Source organism: Echeneis naucrates, chromosome 8, assembly GCF_900963305.1.
Source record: "Echeneis naucrates chromosome 8, fEcheNa1.1, whole genome shotgun sequence".
Lineage (NCBI taxonomy): Eukaryota > Metazoa > Chordata > Actinopteri > Carangiformes > Echeneidae > Echeneis > Echeneis naucrates.
The window spans coordinates 7,396,665-7,416,651 of NC_042518.1; the positions used below are offsets into that span (position 1 = coordinate 7,396,665).

General features: G+C 45.7%; 1 protein-coding gene across 1 annotated transcript; it reads right to left on the bottom strand.

Annotated features, from left to right (window-relative positions):
* Positions 1-1,784: 1,784 nt before the first annotated feature.
* Positions 1,785-16,624, bottom strand: axin2 (axin 2 (conductin, axil)). The gene is made up of 11 exons (XM_029509188.1): positions 16,416-16,624; positions 14,184-15,110; positions 12,330-12,461; positions 10,318-10,420; positions 8,289-8,429; positions 7,636-8,168; positions 7,337-7,513; positions 7,011-7,226; positions 6,721-6,855; positions 5,864-6,031; positions 1,785-3,473 (listed from the first exon to the last, which is right to left on the bottom strand). The coding sequence occupies exons 2-11, from the start codon at positions 14,990-14,992 to the stop codon at positions 3,347-3,349; spliced, it is 2,541 nt and encodes an 846-aa protein (XP_029365048.1). The 5' UTR covers positions 14,993-15,110; positions 16,416-16,624; the 3' UTR covers positions 1,785-3,346.
* Positions 16,625-19,987: the final 3,363 nt, after the last annotated feature.

Consider the following 19,987-nt stretch of genomic DNA (forward strand, 5'->3'; position numbering starts at 1 on the left):
CACTAAAATCATACTAATCTGCACAAATAAACTCCTGTCAGAGCATTTTCCACAAACCTTCAAACACCCTTAATTCTTCACACCCACCTACTTTTAAAAAGCACCTACATGTTTGAATAGCAGGCTAAAGTCCACTGAAACCCAGTGCACGCTTCAAAAAGATGACCCCATCTAAAATAGCTTTCTATACAAAGATCGGTTCACAAGGCTCTCTGACAGTGGAGCGCCGCTTGAGTGGGAGCCTCTTGGTTGTTGAGAGCCCAAAGGATGGCCTTCAAGTGTATGCACTGACCTTTGCTGATGAAAGGACTGAAAATGGTATTTTAACAATATCATGATGCCCTTTCAATATGAAAGACCGCATTAGAAACACTCTTGGCCAATGAAACTTAAAAGAAGAGTGGGTGGCATTGTGGTATAGTGTGAAAAATGTGTGGAACGATATCAGTGTGTATGTGTGTGAAGCTATTACATATTTAAATGAAATTATGTAAGGTAGCAATGACCCTGGACAGCTTTCTTAACATCTTACTTAAGTGCAGCTCTGAGCAGATGCTGTGTGACATATAGCTGCTCTATTCTATTGTTTGCTCCTGTTAACAAAGCCTTGAAAAGACCCAACAAAAAGGGAGCCAGTCTCGTCTGTGGAGCCAAAGCATGATATATATTGTTCCTCTATCATTTTCAAAAGCACAATGAGCCATAGTATTGCTACTCACTTGGACACCAAATGTGTTGATCTGCAGCTGAAAATAGTCTCCAACAATTGCACTGTTTATTCCTGTTTGTGTAACATTTACTAGAAAGTACTGGGTCCATGTGCTTCAAGAAATTACTGAGGATTTTGCACAAACAGCAATCAGGGCGGAACAGTTCAAAAACAGTTTTGAGAAAGATTACAAAGCTGCTAATTTTGGGCCTCTCTGTGAATTTGTTGTGAATATAAAGTGAAAGGTTAGATGCTTGATTTTCTGACAATAATAAATGATCAGCAACTCATACCGAGCTCCCAAAAACCACTCATCGAGAAAGAGCTGCGTGTTTTGGTAGTTGCTTCTGATCAGTAACTTTGGAAGAAGCCCATTTGGTTTTTTGAATTCATCTATTATTCACACAGAAGGAGGCCTGTGCGTTTCTTGCCTCAATTACACTGAATGCACATTAGGGTGGAGTTCCTTTAATGGCCAGTGTGAATGGAGGGAATAATTACACCAAACCCCATTTAAACAAACATTTGACTTTTGTTTTTTAGACAGGCTTGGAAAACTTGTCAAAAAAGTTAAAGACAAAACTGAACTTTATTCCTGAGACTCATTGATGGTCCATAGCTGTACTCTCATTTATGAAGCAGTTTGTTGAAATTAATTCACTGAGACTTAACTGGGTCTGACCAAAAGGCATCTCACTAACACAAGATCATAAATTGCCACAGGAGGCCAAACGGTTTACAGAGTAAACAGCAGGGTGAAATGTATGTATGGCACGTATTGGCCCGATGTCTCATTAACACAGGCTCAGATACTCTCCCTCTCTTCTCCTCACGCTAAAACACAGAGGCTCCAGTGGCCAAATTAATGCTGCATGTTTTAATTTACTCCCAGTTGGAAATTAAGAGTTGATAATGGATGCAAATCTGGCAGAGATTTCCCACTGGATCCACTGTGTTGCGCTCTCCACAGCTGGGTGTGTTCAGTGAAGTTTGTTACACACACACACACACACACACCACAGCATCAATTAGAGCTCAGAAAACCCATAGAACACCCAATAGCAAGCCACACACAAAAACATGGAAAAGCCATTTGCTAATTTGAAAAATAGAACATTTTAATAAAGGCTACATCTCTTCATAATTACAATAATTAAAGTACCGTGGCATCTTTTCAACCGAGCTCTATAGAACGCATAATTTACAGTTTACAAGTGGAGCCAAGGAAGCCATGAAAAATATTATAAAACATAAAGATGATGAAACGGATACTAAAAGGCATAAAAATATCTTTTCAACATAAGGCCCCTTGAAAAACCAAGGGAGTAATAGGACCCTGAAAACTGGGTAAAACACGGCAAGAATCCATGTAGGCACAGCTTCTGTACTCAGTTAAAACACTACGGACATAGTGTATGTATATCGCCATTATCCGTATCATCTGCAGCTCATAGTGCAGGCTTCAAATACGCACCAAGTGAAAATCAAAAGCAAATCAAAAGCATCTCAGTCACACATACACATAAGTAAGCACGTTGGGGAGCACATCATAGAGCTTTTTGTTGGTAAATAGTACTATTGGTGTAAACACATTTTGGGGACTCGAGGAGCTGTTGAGGACAGTTTCCTCTTCGTAAATACGTAGGCTATTTGTGCGATGCCTGCGCCACTGGAACAAAGGCACTAAGACGCGACAGATCAAGGCTAGCTGGGCTGAGACCCAGAGTCAGGAATCAAACATTAATAACATTTTCATAATACACTCAGGGCCCTTCAGAGTGGGTGGGGGACACAGCCACAAATAGCACTGTAGTAGTAAATATATTATCAAACTTTAAGTGACAGGGAACCATTCTCAAAGCTTCAGCAGTCAGGTCTCCAGTCAACAGATCTGAGATGTCCCACCCAGCCTCCAGGAGCAGGAGTGGAGTTTTTGAAGAGGTATTTTGGAAGTTTACAGTTCAATATAAGGGGCCAAGATGAATGAACCATTTCCTTTACTTGAGAACGGATTCTCAAAAAGGTAGGTTAAAAAAAAAAAAAAAAGTCACGGTTGTGGAAATTGAAGAAGTTTCTCCAACTCCAAGCAGCTTGTCCATGGAGGAATAATAAGGGTGGGGCGGGGATATCTCCAATAAATAGCAATAGAAATCTTTACAACAATACAAGCATCACAATACAATGCAATGTACATGTATATCTGCATATACATATTAGGGATGTCCTAGCCCATGGGCAGAACAGGTCGGGTCAGGTAGGGTGTCAGTCTGCAATTTAAACCCACTGCCCATTTCTTTGACAAATGGTCATTCACCTAGAGTTTCTAGAGTTTTCTCTTCTGGAAACATCAGGATGTTTCAGTCCAGCCATACAGTCCAATATTTTCCTCACTTCAAGCCGGGCTGTTCGCATGATAGTCCTGCATTAGTGCTCACTTCTCCTGCTTCTTCTGCCCTCTCCTCCTCCATGTTTCACCCAGTTTGTTTGCCCAGATCTTGAAAACATCACTCTAGCAACATCTCCAGTCCTACAGTCTTAGCTTAAAAGACACACGCTTTGTGTGTTTGTGTCTTGTGAGAGCATATGAAGGAATATATCCATTGTCAGAGTTTATTCCAAATCATGGGGGGCATGGTCTCACTCCATCCTCTCCACCTTGCCCAGGATCTTGCCATCGTATGTGGGCAGCAAGGAGCCATCATCTGACACTTCCTCAAACACAGCACCGCACTCAAACTCATCACTGGCTTTCTTGAAATAGTACCTGCAACAGAGAGACATGAGCGTTAACACTAAAGACCAGACTTTTCCACACACAAGCATGACTCAAACTATACTCAGGCGACCTCTCACTGTCTTCATCCCTCCCTCCACTCTTCCTCTCTTTTACTGCTCCCTTTCCCTTTTCCCTACATCATATTGTTGTGAGTTTTGCCCCAGCTGACCGGGCCAATTAGGCCCTGTTGCAAATGAAGGGGTCCTTTGACAAAGGCTGAAATTTTGGGTGCCTGCAAGTCTGCCTGTCATTACCCCCTGACTCCTACACACCCACTCATGCACGCACTTTTACTTGTCCCTCATCCACATTTCTTTATTACAGGGACAAAAAAAAAAAAAAAAAAGGACAGAGGGAACGTAGGGGAAGAGGAGACAAAGGAAGGAGAACACCATGTTCCTCCTTCACCCTGTTGATAGCACGAGCCCTCGGTGAGTGCTGTAGGAAGGGGCAGCAGAGTGTCAACACTTTCTGTGTGTGTGTGAAGAAAGAGAAAAGAAACCAAGGGCTTCTCCTGAGCCATGACTTCACTTGGCCATTAATGATGCAACCCCCCCGCCCCCACCACCTACAATCCTTATTTTAGAGGAAGCTAAATCAGCGGGGGGGGGGTTCAGAATTCACTCATTAACTATGTAATGGAAAATGTCTCAATTTGCTCCATGTGTGGGGTGACTGGAATGTTTGTGAGTATTTTGTCTTTAATGAGACGGAAGGCTGACAAAGTTCAACATGCATTTCTTATAAAACAAGAGCTAAACCGTCACTGCAAAATGTGGCTGTGACTTTTTGCACTCCAGTCAGTGCCAGGGTGGTCACAGATAAAAAGCAGCACCATGCGAATCAGAGGAAGGCTTCAACTAAATAGAATTCAAGAAGTCTCTGTGAGGAAAGTAATTAGAGTAAATAACACTTAATAGATAAATAAGATAACATGAAAGAGCTAAATACATGCCTGATAATTCTATCCTTCTTTCCTATCTGGAGGAGGAAGAAAAAAAAAAAAAGAAAAAGTTGAGCCATCGTATTTTTTTTTTGGGGGGGTGGATTCTTCAAAGACTCATGATCTTTTTTGCTGAGAGAGACAGACAGAGAGAGCCTGAATTTCCATTGGAACATGTTTTATGTGGCTAGATCTGTTTTTTCCCCCCCTTCTCCCCTTCTCTCTCCGTTTGCACTGACATCTGGCACCAATATCATCTGGCAGGACCCAGCAGTACTGTTCTTTGTTGAACTGCTGCCATGTTGAAATGACCCAACTCCACATATTCTCTGGCTGCTATTAAAGCGCTGTGCAGCTCTCTTTCCAAAAAAATGTGGATGGTATGACACAGGAACTGAGACATCGAGCCAGAAAGAAAAGAAAAGGATGGGGGGGGGGGGGACAGCAGACAGATGTGAAGAAATTGCACATCTAAGTGCTTGTCACATTTACTGATCCAAAAACTGCACACATCTGGACAGGAAGAATTTTCTTGAGGTTGCTTTGCTTTTTTTCCTGCTACCATAGAAATCATAGTTTGATACCTATAATTATTAACACAATACTCAAGTCATGCTTATTGTTTAGACTGCCATGTTCTGCAGGATAAGTGTTCTTTTCCCCTTAATGCCCACTGGAAAGATGCAATCAAAGTAAAATCTCTCTCTGCAAACACACATTGAAGGGGTGCGGCCTTATTCAGGGCCCTGCAGTACAGCAAGCAAGTGGATCTGGCATTTAATAATCTGCCTTTCAAAAATATCCATAAAATGATTACAACGTGTGTAAACATTGTGTGTAAAGCACGAGCACATTCAGGCATGCAAATGTGTACAAAAACACGCACACACACACAGCAGGGAAAAAAAAAAGAAAAAAGAAGAGCCCTTGATAGCATCAGCGAAGAATTTGCACGCTGGCCATTTGTGTGAGTCTTTGTTGGTTGAAATGAAAGGGGCCAGGGCTTCAAAGCCATGTGTATTAAGTGTGCCTTAGCATGGAAATCAATACCAGATGGGACCCAAATCGCTGCAGTTCAAACTCTCCCACTAACCCCACACCACCCTCCTCCCGCCCTCTTGTCCTTTCCTTTTTGTTGAATCCCGCTCAACACACAAAAACCAGAGGCCTGACACTGTCTGCACACACACACTGAAATAAATACCCATAACAACTCTACATGCAGACAATAAAATATAATATTTAAGGTCTTCAAGGTCACACTAACATACTATCTAAATTTTTCCCCAGACAGTTCAGCATGAAGTATTTAAGGTAGGTTTTTATTCTTTTTTTAAATAAATGTCTTAAAATGTTACTGTGTTATGTAATGTACACAAGCCATCACTGATGCACTGAATTGCTCTTGTAAGACTTCAAAGTTCCCTCTACACACCTGTAGTTCCCCTTCTTACGGAGCTGCTCCTTGAAGTGGCCCAAGGTCAGACTGTGGCTTTTCATGGTCCTTCGGTATGGGATCTCCTCACCACAGAAGAAATACGTAACCACTGTCTCGCCGCTGCACACCCCATGGTTTCCAAAACCCTTCTTACACTCCTTCATCCTGAAAACGGACAATGAGGGACAGACAGGGTTTGTGAGAGAGAGTGGACACTGTCAACATACTTAACAGGATAACAATAAAAAGACAAATCAGAAACAGAACGAAGCCTCTAAGGGACAGCTTGCAGATACAGAATGCAGTGGGCTGTATTAGACTAGAAGCACAGTAACAGCAATAACACTGGTGAGTGAGTGACCCAGTGCCATGAGCAAGTGTGTGCCTGTGTGTTGTGTGTTCATGGTGAAGGGGTACAGAATTAACAATTCCCCTTCAGCTATGTCCAAAGCTTGTCTGAAGCTCCACTTCAGAGGAGCTCTCTCTTTGCTAGGCTCTGCTCGCCCCAGCTGACTGCCAGTTCAATGAATGACAGCCGGTAAAAGTGACACATATATATAATATGAAAGGGATGTCTAAATGAGGTGGTGCAGTGGCTTCACACACAAGATTCATGCAAACACAGAAGGACTGCGTGTACAGAGTTTAAAACCTTCTCTTCTGCACTTGTATGTGGGTGTGCATGTGACTATTTGCCTGTCTCTGTACGTGAGTAGTGAGCGGTGCAGATGACAAGAAGGAAGAGTTAAAAGGGTAGAAGTACACTGCAAGGTGGAGGCTATGGCTGAGAGGATGAGGAAGAAGAGCAGAGAGGAGGAGAGGAGAGGGAAGGCAGGACGCTAGAGGCATCATACTCTTCTGATTGGAGACTGGGGCTGTTGGTAAGGAGGCCAGCAGGGCTGGGATTGGCTAGAGACAGAGGGACGGACCCCCCACCCTGGACAGGCACTAGATGGCTCTTTTCTCGCTGGAGATTGGACACAGCATGCCTTGGAAGAGATGAAACAGAAACGTTAATGCTCCATTACTGATATTTCCTTTGGTCACTTTGTGAGACATCAAATGTGGGACTAATAGAAATAATTAGCAAGCATAAAAACAGTTCAGAGTCAACAGCAATATTCAACAACTATATCCTATGTACCTCTGCCTGGCAGTTTTGGTGGAGACCTCCTCCAACCTACGACAGGCCTCTTCCAGCTGAGCCAAAGTATTGGGAGGGGGCAGGGGAGGCATAGCAGGGTCTTGGATGAATGGCTGGGCTGGCTGATGGTTACGTAAATGGCCACAGCTTCCTCCACCACCCCATGTGTGCGTCTGGGTGGAGGAGCCTCCAAAAGACTTCTTGGTGCTCTGAGTACTGCAAGGCCAAAAGGACACAGGCATCAACCATATGTTATAGCGGGCCATAGCGTGGCAGATTTAAGATTTCAATAACACCTATGCCATCAAGTCATAGCCACTACGCACCTGTGAGACTTGTGCCTGCCCCGTTGTTTACTTTCCAGGATCCACTGCAGCACATTTTGGGTGGGGTCTGTTGTGTCACTGGGCAGCTGTAATGGTCCGCAGTCCTCCATACACCTTTCTGCGACTCCATCTTCAGCCCCTGAACGACACACACGCCTGGACAGAGAGCTGGAACGCCTGACAGGAAGAGAGTGAAAGAATTAGCTTTTTTTTTTTTTTTTTTTAAATCAACTCTGGAAACAGGGGGGAAAAAAAAACAACAAAACAAACAAAAGACACATTAGGTGCTTTAAACTGACCCCAAACTGTTGTCTGTCGAAATAGCTGCACATGTCTCTCTACCAAGGCTGCGGCTGCGTTGGTAGGGCTGGCAGGGCTGACACTCCCCACTACTGGAGCACAGGCTATGCACCCTGAGGGCTGCCTCCCTTTCAATCTGCTCTTTCGTCTTGAGACTGGCATGATGGTGGATGTAATGATGGTGGATGTGTTTGGTGCTCTGTCTGCTTACAAGAGTCCTGCTAGACCCCAAGGCCAGAGTGAAGGCGCCTTGTTCAGGACTAGAGACAGAGGAAGCAGAGGGCCCGGCCCTCACCAGGTTCTTGATTCCAAAGCCTGTCCGGGTGAAAGGCCTGTGCTCTGGGGAGCTAGAGCGAGGTGAATGCCGGATGACAGCAGGGGACTGGCAGCCGGGGGTCTTCAGGACACGTGAGAGGTGTTCATCCAGGATGGCCTGCGGGTCCTCCTCAGAGGAGCCAGAGAGGAGGGTCAAGGGGTGGGGAGACAGCTGGGGAGCACTTCCCATGATATCTGTGTCTTCTCTTTCGTCCTCCTGGTAAAAACAAAGAGGACATACAAAGTTAATGACTGATGAAAAAGAAACAAATGAAAAACAACAGTTGTGTTTTCCAATAAGAGTCAGTCTCTCACACACACACACACACACACACACCTCCTGAATCTGCTGCAACCTCTCCTCCAGAGAATTAATGGTGTCCTGCTCCCTCTTCAGGCTCTCCAGGCGGGAAATGAGTTGAGCTGCAAATTCTGCCGGCTCCAGCGGGACCATCTCTTTTGGAGGACAACGAGTACGCTTTGGGGAGGGGGGAAAAAAAACGTTAGCTGTTGTGTAATCCCTGTTGTCCCGCCACAATGCAGCTTTAGTCCTCCAAACTTCAACAAAGACTCCTTGGACTTTTTATGAATTGTCCTCCACCAGTGCCTCCGACCCACTATATGTGGTACTGATCAGGGCACTATCATAGGCACCCAGGGTTATAGGGTTGTGTAAAGGGGTGGAAGGCCTGGTGTATGGTCACGCTGGGCTCAGCCATGGCTGGTTCCCCCTGTCATCGCCAGCAGGCCTCTTTAAAGTCAGCTCACTTCAAAGACTTTCTCGTCAAATATCAAACACTCGGTGGGGGGAGAATAAGGTTGCAGAGGGAGGGATGGAGGGATAGATAGATGGGAACCAATGGCTTTACATCTAGGAATAAAAGCCACATATCAACAGGGGGTGGAAGAGAACTACAGGGAGGAGAGGATGAGGGATTAAAAAAAAAAAAAAAATGGGAGAAGTTGAGATGCAGAGATTTGAGCTCACAGGAGGGGAGAGAAAGAGAAAACGAAGAGAGGGAAGGATTGGAGGAAAGAGATAAAGGTGCCAGAAAGGATGTGAGATCAGAAAGGTTGAGGTAATTTATTCCCTCCCTTGCCACACACTGGGCACCTTTGAGGTACAGTATAGTGACAGTATGAGAGTATATGCGTGTGTGCGCGCACGCTGACATCTTAAATTATTTGCATTTTTCCACAAGGGCTTTCTTGATTTTTCTTTCTTTTTTTGTTTCTCCCATCCCTTTGTAGTGAGGATGAAGGGGAGAAAAGACTGAGAAAAAGAGAAGCTGTCTGATGGAGCCTGAGGCTGGTGCACCATGGGAATGGCAACCATCGCCAAAAAAAAAAAAAAAAAAAAACAGACAGGAAACACAAAAAATAATAAATAAAGCAAAAATGAAACAAAAAGAGGACAGTGGGGAAAAAAGTGGAGAAAACCAATCTATGAATCTTTTCCTAACACAAGCAGCACTTGCTGCGCCTGTTTAATGCTGAAAAACAAGGGGATGGCATCAGGTTTATTTGAACAATCTGTGCAGGATGTCTCTGTTAAGACCTCCTACCCTTCACTCAGCCTGACATTAGTGTCTATTAAGCCTTAAGCTACCAACTCCCCTCTGACCTCATATGACAAGCCCAAACTCTTCCCTTAGAAACCTCACTTTTGTGGGAGGAGTTGGGCTGAGAGAGAGAGAGTGAGAGAGGGAGAGGGAGAGAGACAGTGTTTGTGTGTGTGTGCGTGTGTGTGTGGGGGGGTATTCAGAGCAGGAAAAGGGGGCCAGCTCTGTTGGAAGTTGTCACTTCCCTGTGCGTTTGCTCCATTCATCCTTGGATCAAAGCACTGCGTGTGCGCATATGTGCGTGTGAATGTGTCTGAGTATCTTTGTGTTTTTGTTGGGGAACTTGGCTGATTTCAGAGCCCTCGGGATAAAGCAGCAGAGATCTTCCTCATCTCTCTCTATTCTCCATATTTACAGCTTCAGTGGGGGAGAAAAACCCTGGTGTGTTCCGAGCGCTCTGGCGATAAACAGCTTAGAGACCTCCCCATTTCCCGCAGACTTCAAGGAACCCTAATGGGAGAGTAGGTGACACCAAAGGTAGCGAGGGGGCTTGTGTCTGTATGTGTGCATGTGCACTTACTTGTGTGTGTGTGTGTGTGTGGCAGTGCTGGGTCTTTGACGTTACTCTTCAGATCTTTGCTGGTGTTATTGAATTGAAAATGCCGAATACAGTTTGTGTGGAACTATTCATAGAACCAAGAGAGAGCCGGAACAGAGGGTGGTATGGAAATTAGACTATGGGACCCAGGCTCAAAAAGACTTCTGAGCATGTGTGGTTATGTGTGTGTGTGTTTGTGTACTTACAGGGAAAGCAGGCAGAGACACTTGGCTGTTCATCCTCATGTTGCGTTGCATCTCTCTCTGTAGTTGTTTCTTGGAGCCAGGTTTGTACGGAGGGATGCCATCTCTGGGGGTGTACAGACAGTTCACAAAGGTCAATTACCCAATCAAAGACATCATTAAAGACCAAATGGCCATTCAGGATGAAGCTTGTTAGCCAATATGAAGGATCAAACACGCTTCAAACAAGAAGAAGGCTAATTTATTAATTCTCTTGTCCAAGTTGTTTTTCATCTTTCAGGCTTAATCTGAGAACAAAGAAAATACTTAGTTAAATCATGCCTGCATTTCCTGCCTTGTATGTGTGTCAGAGCATATCAGGTTACATGTTTCTAAGTGAGGTGGTTGGAGGTTTTGTTTGCCCTAGAAATGACAGTCATTTTCAGCTCTGGCCTCAGCACAGCACTAGGCACCCTGCTGTCCAGTTCCTTTCAACCACACACACACACACACACACACACATAATTCAATCAGAGTGCTCTAGTGTCAGAATTAGCATTCCCCTATCGACTTTTAGGCTGACTGAGGACACTGTTAGCATTAGCTACCCCATTATACCTATTCAAAGAATTACTGCACGATAGGACCCAAGGGTGCAGCTAACCTGGCTAAAGCTGAATGACTGAATGGCTGACTATCTAAAAAATGAAATCAAACAACAAACAACAAAGCCCAAGCTTCAAACTGAAGCACTTGACAGTGTAAAACACTGTCTTTTCTCCCATGCTAAACAGCAGTTTCCTGGTGACCTAGCCTAACTGAGGAGCACTTTTCCACTTTTGCTTTGAAATGCCACAGTCATGCGCATAAGCAACCCCCCCACTCCCCCACCCCCTCCAATCTTCATTTGGCAAGCGCTGCCGCAGCCAGCCTCTGATCTCCACACATCAAAAGGCTGGTTTGTAAGATAAGGTAATGTTTGAAGTCTGCGCAGCTGCATTCCCCAGCGTCCAAGCAAATCCATAAATAAGATATAAGCAAACCCCCCCACCATCACCACTGTCTTTCTCTTCCCACCTAACTGCCTCCTCCCCCGTAGTTTTTCCCTTTTCTATTCTTTTCGTTATCTGAGTGTGTTTATATCTGTAAATGAGATTCAAATGTTTATGGGGCCATTTAACTGACCTAAAGGCAGAGGCAGATATTCTGATCAAGGCCAGGCAGGAAATGGGGTGGGTGTATAGTTGTGCTGCTGTGGCCAGGACTTTGTCATTGCACTGGGTCAAAGTACAGCAGAATAGGTCTATATTGGCCTTGGCCGCTTTGAAGCTCAGTTGTCTAGAGATATGCCAGAGCAGAGGGCTCCCTGTTGTAAAACTCTTTATAGCTGACACAGTCAGATGGAGCCCAGGCCACCATTTGCACTCAACACCATGCTCTCTGCTTTTAAGTATCTGGTCATCTTTAGCTTGCTGTTTCATTGACATCATCCATAAGGCCTTGACAGCTTCCATGAGATAAAGAAGAACTTGTTCCTCAGATTTATCTGCTTTTTGTTCAAAGCCAGCTGACTAGTATTCCTGGCCTTGAGCTGTGCACCACAATGGATTCATAGTGCTTTGTCACATGAGGAACGTGTGATTGTGCCACGTGACTGGCAATTTTCGGACATTCTACAGACTAAACTATTAATCAAATAATCAAAGAGAAATTATGAGGCCAAGGATATTATTGAACAACACACAGCAGACTTGACAGACAAAATTTCTGATTCATAACAAATAATCAGGAACAGCACAAAAAAATCTGTGGGTTCTTGCCTATGCCACATTGGTCCATAGAGTTTGGTTCAAATGCCAACGTATCTTCTACAAATTGGTAGATACATTGCATTTGGAGTAAAGTATTTAAAAAAAAAAAAAAAGCCCCAATATGGCAAAAAATAATTATTCGTAGGGCTCCCGACAAAAAGCTAAATCTAAGTGTCTTTGTTTTTGTTTGTTTTTCTCTTACACCTTTAATTAACATCTACTTACACACTGCTGTCAGTTACGGACATGGTGTCGTCTGTCAAAGCGTCACTGGACACCTCGCTGTCATTGGTGCTGCTGACAGGGGCAAAAGAGCCCATATGGCAGGGGTTGAGTGAGTCTCCTCTCTTGTATGATCTGGAGAAGTTACACAAGCACAGATAGATACTCATGAAAAAGCATCAAACAGGTGAGTGGCATTTTGTTTGTTCATCCGAAGGAGTGAGTTGTATGTTTTTCACTAATGAGCTAAGAAGAAGACAAGTTGAGCAGTGAGACTAACTTGTGATTGAATGAGGCAGTGTGCATGAGTGTGTGTGACCTTGTCTGTTAACAGGAACAACTGAAGCCCTGTAATGAATGAATACGAGTAGTTCTGGGGTCAGCAAACTTCCCCTCTAAAATACAGGTTCATCTGCGCTGGGAAAACGTTGGTTTTCTTCTCAAGTCCCATTTGTGCCTTTTTAAATAGCCCAGAATTTCCCTCTTTCCATTGGTCTCATTCACACTCAGTCTTTCCTCAGCATCCATCTCCTGCTGTGCACGCATTCTTGCCATGGTACAGGAGTGGGAGAAAAGGGGGGAGAGAGCAAAGGAGAAAAAAGAAGTATAGAGCGGAAGCATGAGAGTGTGTCAGAGAAGGAAAGAAAGGGGAGAGGAAAATGGGGAGGGGGATTTCATCGCGAGGGAGAGACCCAGCATGACTAAATCAGTAGGCCCCCAGCTCCAGGCTGAGCTTCAGAGGGTCTTGCAAAGAGTCAGGTATTTAACACAGCTGGCCTTGCATTCTTCCCTCTCTGCCTCTTCCCCCTCCCCATTTCTACTTTCTCCTCCCTACCTTCTTTCATGAGATGAACCCCCCCACCGTCTTTCCTTTCTGCTCTTTCCCCTCACTTTTGCTCCAAAAGCATGCCTCGTAGTCCCATCCCCAAGTTTTCAAAAGGAAGACAGATAAAAGTGGGGAAGGAGGGAATCAGAGAACTGAAGTAAACAAGAAAAGTGGGAAGGGGGTGGGGGTTGATTTTGTACTGTAGCTGCTGCCATTCAGTTTTTTTTTCTCCTCTCTAAAAGTGAACCCAAGATGAGAAGAGGTGAGGAGAGGGAAGCGGAACAGGGAGAAATGAGTTCCACATGTTTTAAATCTATAGGGTGACAGTGGGAGGCTCCAAATAGGAGGCTATTCTGTCAGTTTGACCAAGGTTCGCAGAAAAACAACGTCTAGGATCCACCATCACCTCTTCCAACATGCAAACCCAAAAACCATGTTGTCCAGAGAAGGGAGCTGTCAGGCACATTACAAAAGTTAAGATCTTAGTGCCGCTAGTGCTACATTAGCGACAGTGTATAGTCCCTGAAATGCCTCCTGTATCATAATGTTGATTGGGTACTAGTGATGACTACGAATCTATGATTGAGGCTTTATGAATGTGAACTTTGCCAGAGATGGGTAGCTATAGAGAATCTGTCCCCAAACGCCATCTAGATCTGCTATAGATGCGCGTCTCTGGCTGGAGGACGGTGAAGTGGTACAGGAAGAAGGCATAGCATAGCAATGTCATCATCTATTATTTGCTGGCTGGGGCCAGAGCCAGCCGGCGCGCTGTGAACTTTTCCCGTGGAAGATGATCCCTCATTCTGCGGAACTATTTCAAAGCCCCGGAAATCCAGGCCAGCGCCAGCAGAGGGCTGCTGCTGCTGCTGCTGGAGACGGTGAGAGGGGCCAGAGACGGGAAGTTTTCTACAAACTTATCAGAAACCCCAGAGTTAAGTGGATGAAAACATGTCCTGCACTTTTATGCTCAAGGATCTTTAATAAAGCTGAATGTGCAGACTACACGTCTAAATGTGGTGCAGACATACCTGTATGCCCCATCCATCAGCTCCACTGCCCTCACAGACACCGAGGCTCTGCTTCCCTTAGCTGACAGTCCCACCAGGGCTTTGGCTTTGAAATCACAGGTCCACTCCTCCTCTTCGTTGAGGGTGGGCAGGTATCCACAGACCACCTTCAGGTCGCCCAGCCCGTTGGGGTTGACATGACTGGGGTTTTCTCCCCCACTCCTCACGTACTCCAGGTAAATGTCAGAGGTAAGAAACATCTGGTACGCGTTCTCCTCCATGATGGTCTGAATCTCGGTCTGTGCCTGGTCGAACATGGCAGAGTCTATGTGCTGCTTCTTGATATTATCCCGTATGAAGGTTTTAGTGGCGGGCTTGAGCTGTTTGGCAACAATGCTGTTGTTTTCAATGTAACGCTTGTAAATTGCTTTGGCGACTCTCTGCGTTTTGGTATCCTTGAGGTCCATTTGCCTGAAGCCATTGCAGGCGAACCAAAAGTCTAAAGTGTCGACACACTTCTCCCGCTCCAGGAATGTCCTAAAGAGAAGAGCCCCGTCCTGGTCCCCCAGGAGGGAGTGCAAAGACTTGGTCCACCGGGAGAGCGGGGAATCCGGGGAGGCGCTCCCCTCCGGCTCCCCGAGACCATCCTCATTCCTCCTGGCCGAGGAACCAGCAGAGCCGATCGGAACCGGTTTGGGGGGTTCCGATGGTTTCATCACTGCGAGTTTTCCGGGGTAGCAGGGCGCCTCGCCCTCCTCCCCGGGCACCGGGGGTCGAGGAGCATCTTCTCGGAAACTACTGACGATGTGGTCCATAAGCGCCCGGCTCATGGCTCTGAAGGCGGCAGGAGAGAGCCGGTGTGCTGTTCGCCTCCTCTGAGCTTCTCCTGTGATCTCCTCACTCTCTGCTGTCAGCGGGGGAGATTCTCTCCGGCTGCCCGTCTTCTCTCTGAAACACAAAGTATTGATCTAATCAAAACCAGATCCGCCCCAGCTTCAAAGCGGGGAGAGGCGCAGTGAGAGTCTTCTCAGTCCTTCACTGACTTTTGCAGAAAAAGACAGCCTAGTTCACAGGAGGAGGGAAAAAAGGGAGAAAGCGCTGCTGCAGCATTATATAAACAGCAGTCCTTCACATCTCAACCTGGAATGTGATTTCTACCGACGCGCTGTTGGCTGGGACGCAAATTCACCACAATTTCAGTTATTTCGCAAATGCACACAGCAAAAACCACCTAAAATGACGCCTCGGCTGATTTTGACACTTCATTTTCGATGGCAGCAGAAGTGGTGATCGCATGTGAGCCCTGTGCCAAACGGGGCCGTGCACCCTTCAGGATGCCAGAGCATTACGCACGGACGCGGCTCTCCTTTCCTGACGCTTCCGGATCCATCGCGGCTGATGCCAGGCTTCGAGCTCGGATTCGACAAACTCCTGCTTCTCTACATCCCGTCTCAGGCGACTCATCACCGGACCGAGCCTACCCTGTGGGACACCGGTGTGATGCAAACTCTCAGAGACTGGGGGGAGAAAAAAAAAAAAAAAAACCCAAAACGTGATCAAGATAGTGATCGCAGACCGACCGGCTGCTGCCGCTGTATGTGTGCAGTTGGTGAACTACTCGTGAGGTTTCTTCATGCCCAAGCAGTCTATTTAAAACATGCAGTGATCTGGCTGTGAGCAGTTTTTCTCAATTTGTCCGCCGCTTCGGCAGCCTTAAAATCTAACACACAGCCAGGCAGACATCACTTCGGCTCATTGTTAAACTTAGTGATTATGGAAAGCAAACAGCTTAAAGTCTTCCCGTAGCGCCAACCAGACCTCTCCACAAACGAACTACTCCAAATCACACCGCATGACACCGTGAATAGTGCAAACACACTGAAGTTAACGCTGTCACACAACCGTGTAGTCTGCTCCAGAAAAAGGCAACAACGCGCAGCCCATGAAAAGGTCCAATTCCATGAACACACCAAAAGTCTCAGATGTTGTGGGGGAGGAATTCGCCAAGAAGGGGGAAAAAAAAGAAAATAAAGAAAACCAACACTTTCTCACAAAAACTTCTACTTTCACTCTGAAACTAAACAACGCGGAAAAGGAAAAGTAAATGATACAGAATGGATGGGAGGCGTTTTGGGGGCTTTGAACGCAGCAAAGCGCTCCGTTTTCTCCAGAACATTAAACTTCAAAGGCATCATGGCAGCACATCAAAGAGCTCCGATGGGGGCCAGTCTGAGGAGGCAGGCAGGAACTTACCATCGACCCGCGTCCTCCGCTAACTCAGCTGCTGCTTCTTTTCTTGGCCTTTATCCACAAACAAAAGCGCATATAATCCACACTTCTCGTCTCCGCGGCGCGTCCACATACAGTCCGTTTCAGGTTGGAGTCGGTTCACGGAGCCCTGCCTCCTCCCTGTCTCCTCCCTCCGCTCTCAGGCTGCCATGCCGCTCGGCGGGTCTCTCCTGCAGGCGACTCCAACACCAACTGAACCGGGAGGCTGGAGCGGCGCACTTCAAAGTGTGGGACCGACTGCCGGGTCCTGACAGCTGCATAAAACAAAACTAACGGCCTCCCAAAAAAAAAAATAAAATAAATAATAATAATAATAATAAAAGACTGCGGAGATTCCCACATACGATACTCCAGATTAAGTATATTTGTATTCCTGCCAATTTTTTTTAAAAACCTTTTTGTAACTGGGTTTTAACCAAATCTCTTTCTCAGCTGCAGAAGTTGCAGCTACGCGGAGAGGACCTTATCAAAGACAGGCAATCTTGAGCCAACTCCCCGAGGCGTCAGAAGTAACTGATCTGCCGCCCTAATAGCATTATCGCTCCAATCCCTCTGTTGCTACATAAACTTTAAAGACGCAGGGATCCTTTCCTTTTTTTCAAGACCCGCATAGTTTCTGAGATTAACCCGCTGGAGTCCACGGGATGCACAATGCATGCAGCGACGTGTATCAAATAGCAGAGATGTTCTCATTTTCACTTTATTTATTTTATTTTTGTGGTCACATTACACGGAGAAAAATAAAAAAAAAACAACACACACACACACACACAAAAAACGAAAAGTATGCTTTAAATCTCCTAAATGCACTCTCATGAAAGGGGCAAAGCCTCAGATCGGTGTCCCTGCTGCAGAATTCAAAGTCTGACTGAAAGGAAATTTGTGCAGGATGCAACGTTTTCTACATCAAGTGTGGGAAAACGTGCTGCTGATAGATAGATTGTCACCATGTCCACCCTTCAGATACAGCTGCAACAGGAAACCAAATCATAGTGGTGTTATCACTCCACAGCTCCTACCAGTGGCAACTAGTAACAAAACAAGCTCACTGAGGACAAAAACTCCATGAAGGATGTTATCATACTATATAAGCGGCAGCTGCTCTGCGAAGACTCCTTTACTTCCAACATGACATCACATATAAAGGAGTGAAAAGCCCACAGACAGCTCAGACGCTCCATTCACCGGTCATAGAGGGACACAGAGGCTGGTGGACTTTACACTACATTTCTACATCTGTACTGGTCTGACTGCAGTCACTGATGTCGCTCATGTTTGTAGAACAGAGTCCAGAGTGTTTTGGATAGGTCTTCAGTGTTGGAGTGAGCCACCACAGGGGACTCTTTGTACAAGATGACTGGCTATATTCTTGACAGAGACAGTGGATGTCTGTGTGTCCTTGTTGTCTCAGTGGACATGATGTCAAGAAGTGCAACACAAAGATGGCGAACCCTTTGATCCTCCTGTTTGCTGAAGGTGCTGTGAAACTTTCTCCCCTCATGACTCGCTTCCCATTGAGTTTAATAAAAGAAATTGCTCTTGAAGAGAGCATGATGACTAAGGGATTACTGATCCTTCAAAGGCCACTTTATCATCTTCACATCCTGTCCAAAAAACGCCCCTGATGTGTCCACATCAAATTTACTGTCCCAGCATGAGATCAGCAGCATTGATTCCCAGTCAGGGTCAGCCGTCTCCCAGGTAGGGACTTCTGTATCTGCTTGGTGGTATGTGGAGAGATTATGAAACAGCTCAAGTAATTTGGAAACATATAAATTACCACTTCAATAAAAAGTAAAAAACCACAATGATTGAGCGATGTGATTGAAAGTTCTTGAAAACGAGCTGAAGTTGAAATAGCAGTATAAAATAGATAAATGGTTGCTACATTAATATCAGTGAGGGGGCTGTGTGATCATGTCTGTCTAAAAAGTTTGGGAAGTGCTGATGTACAGTATACCTGAAATCTGGAGCCATGCCAGATGTGAGACACTAATGTCTCCACAAAGCCGAATTCTTATCTCATAAAAACTCAGCTACACAGTCTGAGTCTCTCTGTAGGCACACAGGTCATCTGGATAATATACTGAGAGCTGCTCAGACAATGTCAGCCTTTGTTAACTTTGGACGGCCCAGGCTGAACTCTGACAGTAAACACACCAGGGTGGAAGCCATCACCATGGCGATGGTGTGGACCCCCTGCCAGTACTAGAGGCCACTTGGGCTATCACGTCCTGCCTTGCCAACCCCCTGTATGGTTCATGGGAGGTCCCCATACACCAGGTCTCCACTGCTGTCCCTTAGGAGTTGACCCCAGGTTTCTCATTGGTCAGAGAGCAGTGGTGTCCTTGGCTTCTGGCCCTAGTGAAAGACTCTTGAAAGAGGGCTCTGGAGTGGGGAGAGGTTATGGGATGTAACCATCTCGCTGTTGGGGAAGATATTATTACAGGGACAGGTCAAATTCAGTGTGACTACAAAGAGGACTATAAATAGTGAAGAATGGCACACATAAATCACCTGTGGAACCAATCAATTCTTACATTTTTCTCTGTGTATAACATATACAATTAGTTTGTTGTTATGGTATCTAAGGTCATATTTGATGGAACACCTCGGGAAGACCAGACAAGTTTTTACAACTTGGTTATATGGGCTCCTGAGCAACCTTGGCCTGCCATAAAGGCGACTGGCCACCTCAGTTGCAGTCGTAAACACTCAGGGTGTGTGTGTGTGTGTGTGTCTATTGGTGCTGTCCTCTCCACGCTGCAGCTCTGTGATCACTAACTGCTCTCAATTACAGTATTGTGTGCTGTTCCTTTCGGCTTGGGGTTAAACTCTTTGCAGTCCCCTTTGAAGTACTCATCCCTTTATCTCAAGCCAGAGCCAAGAATTTGGGGGAGGACAATGGAAAATGAAACCAAGAGGGAAGCTTATGGCAATTATCAACCAGGGCCATGAGGAGGAAGTCAGCTCACACAGACAGAGAGGGAGAGAGAGAGAGTGCAGATAAAGAGAGCAGGAGAACAACCAATGTAGGACAGGGGGTTACTGTTTCAAGTTTGTTTGGTGTGTACACACCCGGGGCAACAACTGACTGCCAAGAGAGGAAATGGAGGATACCTCTTCAAAGTAGGTGACAACAGGGGGACAATGGCCTCTGAAGGGAGCAAGGAGCTGATGAGATGAGCTGCGAGTGTCAGTGGGGGTGCAGGGGGTCAACACACAACACAAGTGAGGGCCAAAGTGTGGAAGAAGGAGATGGAGGAGGAGGAGGATGGAGGAGAACGGAGGGAGAAGTGCTGTTGTCAGCAGAATCAAATGGCACGCAGAGAGCTGAGGAAGATACAATTAAAGTGTGGAGTTAAGACAAGCTTTGAAGTTGGACATGGTGCATAATACCCTTAAAAGTTAAGGAAGGGCAACAATTTGCCAGTTTGTTATGGGGCTGTTTTGAAAAAGGAAGGGCAGAAAAAAAAGGAGTGCGAATGGTGGGGGGGTTTGTTTTTGAAAGGGGTTCACTTCGCGAGGAATGAAGT

What these genes read in the sequence shown, in the direction of transcription:
- axin2 (XM_029509188.1), bottom strand. Translation starts at nt 14,992, where the DNA reads ATGAGCCGGGCGCTTATGGACCACATCGTCAGTAGTTTCCGAGAAGAT. An exon ending in TCCGTAACTGACAGCAGTGT is followed by an intron (nt 10,421 to 12,329) that starts GTAAGTAGATGT and finishes GTACACCCCCAG; the next exon opens with AGATGGCATCCCTCCGTACA. An exon ending in CCCAGTCTCCAATCAGAAGA is followed by an intron (nt 6,032 to 6,720) that starts GTATGATGCCTC and finishes GTCCGTTTTCAG; the next exon opens with GATGAAGGAGTGTAAGAAGG.